Source organism: Phoenix dactylifera, chromosome 9, assembly GCF_051530095.1.
Source record: "Phoenix dactylifera cultivar Ajwa chromosome 9, Ajwa_hap1_PhDact_Kaust_v1.1, whole genome shotgun sequence".
Taxonomy (NCBI): domain Eukaryota; kingdom Viridiplantae; phylum Streptophyta; class Magnoliopsida; order Arecales; family Arecaceae; genus Phoenix; species Phoenix dactylifera.
In genome coordinates, this window is record NC_143198.1 from 28,246,227 (window position 1) to 28,255,494 (window position 9,268).

At 45.4% G+C, this 9,268-nt stretch overlaps 1 protein-coding gene across 3 annotated transcripts; it reads right to left on the bottom strand.

Moving 5' to 3' along the window:
* Nucleotides 1-4,143: 4,143 nt before the first annotated feature.
* On the bottom strand, nucleotides 4,144-8,004 carry LOC103709487 (transcription factor bHLH68-like). Of its 3 annotated transcripts, none has more exons than XM_008794852.6 (8): nucleotides 7,471-8,004; nucleotides 6,636-6,945; nucleotides 6,099-6,170; nucleotides 5,884-5,949; nucleotides 5,653-5,718; nucleotides 5,338-5,388; nucleotides 4,833-4,877; nucleotides 4,144-4,697 (listed from the first exon to the last, which is right to left on the bottom strand). In XM_008794852.6, exons 1-8 carry the CDS (start codon nucleotides 7,668-7,670, stop codon nucleotides 4,470-4,472), a joined length of 1,038 nt encoding a protein of 345 aa, XP_008793074.3. In that variant the 5' UTR covers nucleotides 7,671-8,004; the 3' UTR covers nucleotides 4,144-4,469. The 3 variants fall into 3 exon arrangements, with proteins under 3 accessions (XP_008793074.3, XP_008793073.3, XP_008793075.4); XM_008794851.6 differs by having other exon boundaries at nucleotides 4,833-4,880; XM_008794853.6 differs by having other exon boundaries at nucleotides 4,833-4,948.
* Between the last annotated feature and the right edge of the window lie 1,264 nt (nucleotides 8,005-9,268).

Genomic DNA, 9,268 nt, shown 5'->3' on the forward strand with positions numbered 1-9,268 from the left:
GTGGGGAACCGCATGAGCAAATGGTAGGTAGAAACCACCGCGCGAAGGGCGTTCAGTCCGGGTCGTCCGAGGATAGCGTTGTAGGCCGAGGGGACACGGACGACCAAGAACCCGAGCCGCACCGTGGCTTCTGCGGGTGCAATGCCCGCAGTCACAGGCAGCTCGATGACACCTTCGGCCGAGATAGCGTCTCCAGTGGATCCTATGAGGGGGGTAGATGTTTTGTGCAACAATTGTCGGGAAAAGCCCATCTTTTGGAAGGCCTCGTAATACAAAATATCAGCTGAGCTTCCACTATCCACAAGAACACGCCTTACATCATAGTCCGCCATAGTGAGAGAGATCACCATGGCGTCATCGTGGGGAGTCTGAACCCCCTTTACATCTTCATCACAAAAAGTGATTACATTTCCGACCTGCTGCCTCTTCGCGACGGCCACTCCTGATACTTCCGCCGAGCCCCCTGCGTTCCTCACGGGCCGAGAGCAGCCCCCAGTGATGGTGTGGATCACTCCCGCAACGGGTCGATTCTGCTCCCGAGGCTCCTGAGGGGCCGGGTCGGCTGGACGCGGGTCTGCGGGGGGACGTCGGTCGTTTACATATCGACCGAGACGCCCTCGGCGAATGAGAGCCTCGATCTCGTCCCGAAGCTGGAAGCAGTCTTCGGTATCGTGGCCGTGGTCTCGGTGGTACTCACAGTACGCCTGAGAAGGCTTCCTCCCAGGGATCTTCTTCATCTGCCTCGGGACCGGGAGGTCCTCCCGCCCCTTGACCTCCATGAGGATCTGGGCCCGGGGGGCCAGGAGTGGGGTGTACCGGTTGAAGCGTCGGTGCGGAGAACGAGGGCGTGTGGCGCCGTGGTTCCTTGCTGGTGACGGGCTTCTGCGCCGGCGTTGAGGCGTCGGGCTCCTCCTCTGGGGTGCCTCTTTTCGCCTTTTCTTCCCGGGCTTTAGAGGGGCCTCGGCGGCCTCCTTGTTCCGGTGGGAGGCTGCCTCCTCGGCGTCTGCATACTGGTTTGCCCGAGACAACAGCTCCGGGAAGCTCCGCGGCAGGCGTTTGTCCAGGGAGAAGGTGAGTCTGCCCTTCCGGAAGCCTCGCTTCAGGGCTGAGAGAGCCACCTCCTGGCTCAAATTCCGGACCTCCAGTGTTGCCTTGTTGAAGCGGGTGAGATAATCCCGCAGGCTCTCTCCCTCGTTCTGCCGGACATCGAAGAGGGAGTCGGAGACCAGTCTTCGCCGGCTACTGACGGCGAAATGGCTGATGAAGAGACGGGTGAACTGGTGGAAGGACTGGATGGAATTAGCCTCCAGGCCGGCGAACCACGCCCTTGCCGGGCCGCGGAGGGTCGCCGGGAAGGCCTTGCAAAGGAGAGGATCCGATGCTCCATGGAGGAGCATAAGAGTCCTGAAACTCTCCACGTGGTCCCGTGGGTCCGCCGCCCCGTCGTAGGGTTCGATCGCCGGCATTTTGAACCCCGGCGGGTTTAGGGTTCGCAGGATCCTTGAGGCAAGCGCCGGCTGGGAGGAGATTTCCAAGTCGGCGAAGGGATCTTTGGAGTGGCCCTTCAGGACCTGGAGCTGTCTGTGGAGATCGTCCACCCGCCGGTCCAGGGAGCGCGACCGGTGGGTGGGAGACAAGGAGCGGCGCGAGGGGGACCGACTGGAGTGCGGGCCCCTCGAGGACTGGGGTGTCTGAGAACGCGCCCGGGTCCGCCTCTCGTACCCCGCGCAGCTCCGATGAGAAGGTCCTGGCAGAATGGACCGCACTCGAGAATCCTCCCCGCGCCGGCGCTCCTCTCCATGGGAGAGGAAGGAGCGCGGGTTGTGAGGAAGAGGCGAGTGCTCGGGGAGCAGCGGCTCCTGAGCCCGCTGCGGCACCCGAGAGATCACACCCTGCAGATTCTGCACTGCCTCCGCGAGGGTGCGAACCTGCTGGGCTAGCTGGTCGAACTGAGCAGGTTCGACCGTCTGAATGGGAGGAGAAGCGGTGGAATGCTGCTGAGAGTGTGTTGGGGACGCAGCAGCCTCCCGGCCAGAGGCGCGAGAGGCTCCGCGACCGGAAGCATTGGAAGCTCCGCGACCACCTCGCCGTGCCATTACGATCGTTCTGAGATTCGGCCCTCCCTCTAGCGCCAACTGTTGCTGGTGGTCCAAACCGAGAACGATTGACACGACGGTGTGAACGGGGTTCCGCCAGAGTTGTCTTGGTTGGTGCTGGTTGCGCTCCACCTTCCGCCAAGGAACCTGCAAACAAGCCTTGCACCACCACCAGGGTGGTGATGGCCCTCCGACGGTCAAGTCAGAGGAGATTGGAGGAGGAGAGATGATAATCACAAGTGGGAGAGAGTGCTCTGGGAGGTATTGCTTACCCCCCCCTTCTCCCCCCAGCCGCATATATACCTGGCTGGGAGGTCTCTCAGGGGGGTTTGTCGTCGTGGGGCACGATAGAATGGCCACCGACATGGCCGTTACGGGGCGTCGTGGAGCAGCGCTGGGTACGGTCATGGCAGGGCGTAGTGGAGCTCCGCTTTGTACGGTTGATACAGGAGATCGTGGGCAGCATCGGGTACAGCCGTTGCAGGGAGTAGTGGAGCAGGAGGCCGCGGCGTGCCTCTGGAGAATAGCCTGTCGTTATCAAAAGATCTCCGACTCGGGGTCGGAATGCTGGATCATAGGGCAGCCGACCCGGGGTCGGGCTGCGAAGCCGAGGAGGTCCGACTCGGGGTCGGAGTGCTGGATCATAGGGCAGCCGACCCGGGGTCGGGCTGCGGAGCCGAGGAGGTCCGACTCGGGGTCGGAGTGCTGGATCATAGGGCAGCCGACCCGAGGTCGGGCTGCGGAGCCGAGGAGGTCCGACTCGGGGTCGGAGTGCTGGATCATAGGGCAGCTGTAGCTTTCCTGGATACGCGTGCCGATCACGTGGGGCATGGCGGCTCAATTCCCCCATAACAGGAGCCATTTAGATTCTTTTTCTCGCATCTGTTTCTCTTCTCCCTTGACAATGTAACTCATCTATGTTGCAAATATGATTAATCTAAATAAAAACCGGATGGCTCTTTTTTCCTCCTTTTACATCAAAAAAAAAGAGAGAATATCTTTACTTTAGCCGACTTCATAGAAATGTTCGGGTTTGTTAGATCATACATATGAATCAAGGTATATCATGTTTGTGCATCAAAGTTGATAGGATTGTCGCCTTCTTTTTCCCACAATAAGTGTTAGAAATATTCACACAAACTATATTATTTACCATGTAGAAAGTGCACAAGAAATGTAATTATATCAATCTTAATATTATCATTAAGTGATCCACCATCCCATTGTAGCTTTGGAGTTCCCTAGACCAAAGTCAAGTTTAAACAGATGTGCTGAACATGTCAAAGTCACTTACACCAAAGCAAACACTTGGAACTGCATACTTCTGGATAAAGTGTAATTCAGGCTTCGAACGTCCATCGAAACAAAGCAACAAACATATGAAAAAGCTTACTTATTGATATATATATTTTTTTTAAAAAAAAATACTAATGAATAGGCACTTACAATGCAAGTTTCTTTTGTTTTCCCCTAAAAGAAGTACATATATAAATTATGTTCCATGTTATTTATTTTTCTATATAGTACGAATTGTGTTATATACAAACCATAAACAAAAACGAAGAACAAGGCTATGTTTCTTGATCCCAAAATAATAATCATGAATTTCTTTATAAAAAACTTATCGATTTTGAAAGCTAAGATATTTTTTAAAAGATATTTGTTTGTTAAAAATAAGAACTTAGATAATGCAGGGTGTACATGATAGGCTTCGAGCAATCAATTATGTTCTTTTTTTTCCCTTTTTCTTAAAAGAAAACAAAGACAATAGGTACTACTTTATGATTTGCTTGAATATCCTTTTTTTTCTTTTCTTTCCTTTAGAATAATTGCGGGTATGCCATCGATCATATAACATAAATGGTTGAAGAATATTTTCAAACACTTGGGAAAACACCTCCTAGAGTTCATCTTGCAACCTCCCAATGGCAGAGGCCGGCTGCAACCTCTGGGCTATAACCATGCATGTTCACATATGGTAAGTCTAATTCTATAGACAACAGATCTGTGAGTTCTTCATTGCATGATGCTTGCTCACACTATGCAATTCACAAACTATTAATCAAGCTCTGTATGAATATAAAATAATACCAATACTAACAGTGGCCTACCTTTCCTGCTATCGCTTCAAATTAAGCAAATTCAGTGGCATGCTTGCTACAAATCAAAGAGATGATTGGACTCCTTTCTTGATTCAGAGAGGTGTGAAACCATCTCCTGATGCTTACATAGCCAGAATTACACATACAACATAGTGTAAGGAAGAGGGTGAAGAAACCAGCCTTTCTGAATCATTGAAGTATAATTAAGAACCCTGCCATCCTGATTTAAATTAAGTCGATCGATGCTCTTCATTTAGGTGCATATATAGCATCAAGAGCAATCGACCTTTGGGTTGGCAGAGCGACCACTCATGATAGAATATCCACTCATTAAGCCCGAGCATGCTGCGGACTCGGCGCAGTCGATCGAGAACCCCCCACCAAAAGCAGGAGGAGCCCAGTAATCCGCTCCATTGTCGCCGCCAACATGCAAAGTGAAGGATACTGGAACCAGGCACAATCCTCTACTCTTCAAGTCCTTTGGTTCATCATCAGCATCCTGATGCCACAGATGATGCAACAAAAATTTAACATCTTAATTTGGTATCGACGACCATGGCAAAGATATCATTAACATGCAATCATGGCCATTGATTGATAGAGAAAAAGCTACTTTACAGCTACTCAATGGTACCTGATCAGCTGCTCCTCTTCTCTTAATACAGGTGTCGTGTAACAACTGCTGAAGGGAATATAGGAAAGAGGGATTAGGAATGTAAAGTTGAAAGTTTGTTCCTTCAACACCTTTTGCTGTAAAGAAAGCAGAACACAAAGGGCTGTCAAGTGTAAGGCTAAGTCTGTTTTTAAAGTTGGTCATGGATTCAATGAAGATTACCTGGCGAGGGTCTTCTGGAAAGAATTAATGGCACTTAGAATGGCATAAAACAAGTAAGTTCACTTCAGAGCTCACAAGAAGGAGCTTGATATGTGCATGACCTCTTTTTTTATATATATTTTTGATGCAAAAGATGGGGAGACCCATCATGCATGTGTAAACTTTGTAGGATCAGAGAAAAATAGCTTCTTAGCTTCAGTTGGTGATCCTAGATGCATAGATGTCAGAGAGAGAGAGGGGGGGGATGGGGCAGGGTAGCATTGGGAACAGGGAACGAGAAGGGATGGTGTTTATAGTTACTTACAGACTCCCTCGTGCTCCTTGTTCCACCACCAAAGTACGGGGAGCTCAGAGCCTGCATGAAAGGAAGGGATAAGAAGTGGGTAAGGAGTGCCGTCTCCGAAGCACAAGACGATACAAGACACCAATAACTAGAAGTAGAAGATGATACAGTAAACAACACTGTTGAGTGTTGGGAATGTTGCAACTTTATGCGTGCTCTTAGACATTCTCAAAACGATATCTGTTCCATTTCAGTTCACACAATCCCACACGGCACGTACGCACGCACTCACGCGCGTGCACTCACCCAGAGAGAGAGAGAGAGAGAGAGAGGGACCTCAATTTGACTCTGGAGGAATCTGATATAGCCAATGGCTTCTAGTAGTACGGATGCAGTGTCAGTCTGCAAAAAGAGCCATGTCAGATCTTTATTGGAACACCAAAAGAAAAGAGAATAGGAAAGAAATAATTATATAAGATATGGGAAAGGAATGAAAAATTGTTAATCTAGGTGGTGGTGTTATCAAGAAGATCTAAAATGCCTGTATCTATGGGCAAATGGGAATACCTTCCCGAATGGAGAAACTAGCTGATGAAGAGCTGTGATCCTATCTCCTAACTTCTCCTTCCTCACCTGAAATAAACAAGTGCGAGCCCTTTTAAGTTCATGATCTGAATTGCTAATTATATCTACACCATAAAGTGGTATGAGCATGACACCAGAAAAAGTAGCACACTGTTCAGTGAGAGAGAGAGAGAGAGCATGAAGGAATAGATAAAAACCTTGAAAGGTGATTGTGGTGAGGAGTCTTGAACTCTGGCCTTCTTGAAGGCTGCACCAGTTGTGCTGTTGCACTTGAGAAAGGCAGAAGAAAGAAGGGTGAGGACCCATCTGTGGATCTCTGAGAATCCTACTAAGGATAACAATCAACGCACAAGAGAGCATAAAGTTCCACAATGATAGCACTGCAGTCTTACCTAGACATATAGCATAGCCATTTCTTGAGGATTATATAAATATATATAGATACACACATAGATATATAGATAATAGCATAACCCCAAATCAAAGGCTATTTATCTATAAGTAAACATATATAAAATCAGCCCAATTTCAGTATGTATGCAGCCACAAGGCAGCCTCTAATGTAGCAACACATAAAACAATGGCATGTTCTGATGAAAATAAAACAAAGAAATTGAGCACAATGAACAGAGATAACACTGTAATAAGCATTTATTAAAGAATTAGTAACGATATATAATTAGCAAAAAAATAAGGAAGTCTTAAGGAAACATATGTGAATTTTCCCCCCTCACCTCGGATGAATTCTCTGGTTGGAGATGCTTTCTTTCTGCCTTGCTGTTTGAGAAGTCCAACACGTTGCTGCTGAAGCTTGTGGCACAAGAACTAGGAGAGGAAGTTGGCAGGACCTGGCTCCAAGGAGACTTAGCTGCCTGAATCTCTTCACTCCCATGGCTGTACTCATATCCACTCCCAGAGATCTCTTGTTTTACATCAACCATATGTGTACTTGATGATGGGTATAACAACTGATCCTCCCAATTCTCCATCCTCTTACCTGGGAAAGGAGTGAAGCTGCAACTGTCTTCCTCCTTCAATACTCCCCTGTAATTTGTCCATCAATTTACTCTATATAAGTAACCCGCAGAAGCTATATATCCAGATAGTAGCAGAAGATTTGGAGGCAAAATGAACGAAGAAAATGAGACAGAGAGAGAGAGAGAATTTTTAAGTTTTGTGAACACTAAGAAAGTTAGTATACATAAACCTTGTGAAACCGAATTAAGTGTTTTCTGAATTCTCTTTTTTCCCTATCAGCATACCATGTAAAATTACATAAATATATACATGAGTTAACTTGAGCAATAGATGGAATAGTCTTGATTGAATTTTCTTTTACAGGATTTTTTTCTAAAAAAATTACACAATTAAAGGACAGGAGTTTGGGAGAGAGGGAAGGATGGGGGAGTGGTTGGTGGGTGGGTGGATATTGTTTGTGTGTGTGTGTGTGATGGATAGATAGATAGATAGAGAGAGAGATAGATAGATAGATAGATAGATAGATAGAGAGAGAGAGAGAGAGAGAGAGAGAGAGAGAGAGAGAGAGAGAGAGAGAGAGAGAGAGATTACAGCAGCAGTTGGCTCCATGACTCAGGAAGTTCTTGGTTATCATGCCACGGGGTCACGGGGAGAAAATTAGATGGTTGTGAGTTTAGAGGAAACACCGAAGAAGATGATGATGATGAGGAGGAGGAGGAGGAGGAGGAGGTGGTGGGGAAAGAGGGTAAAAGAAGAGAGGTCTGTAGAGGAGGTGGCCTCAGGTTACTCATGTTCCACCAGCTAGGGGTTCCCCCACATCATCTGCTGCACTAGAGAGCTCTGAAAAACTCCTCCATGTTCAGCAAAAAAAAACTCCTCTATTCATGACTGAAACTTTGGAAGTCTTTAGATCTCAATCCTCTTTCGGCACTTTTCTGCCACTTCTTCCAAGTCAATGTATGGATGCTTTACTTCTTTTGCTTCTTTAGATGAGTTTTGGGAGAAGAAGGAGCAGGCTTTTTGTGGAGAGGAACCTGGTTACATGGGACGGGGAAGCCTTTTGTTTTATGTCTCAACCTCTGCTTTCTTTAATATTTTTTCCTCGCTATCCTTTTTCTTTTCTTTGCTTTTTTTTTTTATCTCTGCTTTTGCTTTATGACAAAGTGGAAAGAAGAGACGGGAAAGGTCGTGGCAGTGTTTTCGGCCAAAAGGAATGCTATTTTTTTTCATGAGACGGAAGAATGATTCTTTCCTACTGCCAATACATTCAACGGAATCAAAAAATACAATATTTCAAAGAGAAGATGGAACATCCAAAAAAAAACTCCGAATATTCAGCCACATAAAAAATAACCCAGCCTACAATATTATTATTTTTTTTCTGAAAAGTCTACAATATTATTCACCTCTCAATAAATATATATGGTCGTTTGTTTGTCTCGTGATCCACCCAATCATAAAAAATATTTGTGTAGAAACTAGGGTTAGCTTAGTGTTGGAGATAGCAACATTTTTTGCTCTTCTTTAATTATTTCTGTGAGGACCCATGCGGGCATGTATTTAGTCCCACATTGATTATTCGTTGGGTAGATTTTAGGTATTTATACATGATCAAGAAATTCAAATAATACCTTCTCACTAGCCATTTTAGGTGAGGTCTTAGGTTGTAAGAAATAGTATCAGAGCGGACTCGATCCATAACCTATGTAGATTAGGGGACACTGTAGCACATATCCATTAGGACTGACTACGGGCCGATCGTAGTGTTTGTGATTAGATTTGAATTGATTTGAACTCTTAGCCTAACGAGGACGTCAGAGCTTACAAGGGGGAAGTATGTGAGAACCCGTGCAGTCGTGTGTTTAGTCCCACATCGGTTATTTGCTGAATAGATCTTGAGTACTTATACAGGATCAAGGAACCCAAATATACCTTCCAACTAGCCATTTTGGGTAAGGTTCTGGATTGTTACAATTTCAATTGATGAAAAAGGAATTTAGAAACGACAAGGTCTGAGGCCACACTGGAACAAATAAATAAGGTATCACATAGTATTATACAACAGAGCATAATAAAAATATAATATATATTAATACATAAATATATGATAGAGTATAATATTACTATAATGTAATATAATATTATTATAATATAGTAATATAATATTGTATACTATAGTATAATAATATAACATAATTTGATATTATATAACATAACATATCAATATATTATGATATAATGTAATATAATATTATATTAATAGTATAATACAATAATAAAAGTATGAAATATTATAATTATTATCATTATATATTAATAATATAATATTTTTAGGAGCTAAGTTTTGGATTTTCATTTTCTTTGTTGGGACTCCTGCAGATTTCTGTAG

Bases quoted from the DNA above. Each gene is read 5' to 3' on its own strand.
- LOC103709487 (XM_008794851.6), bottom strand. From the start codon at position 7,670: ATGAGTAACCTGAGGCCACCTCCTCTACAGACCTCTCTTCTTTTACCC. The intron at 6,946-7,470 runs GTAATCTCTCTC...GACAAATTACAG, and splicing joins TCATGGAGCCAACTGCTGCT to GGGAGTATTGAAGGAGGAAG. The intron at 4,881-5,337 runs GTAAGTAACTAT...TATTCCCTTCAG, and splicing joins CAAGGAGCACGAGGGAGTCT to CAGTTGTTACACGACACCTG.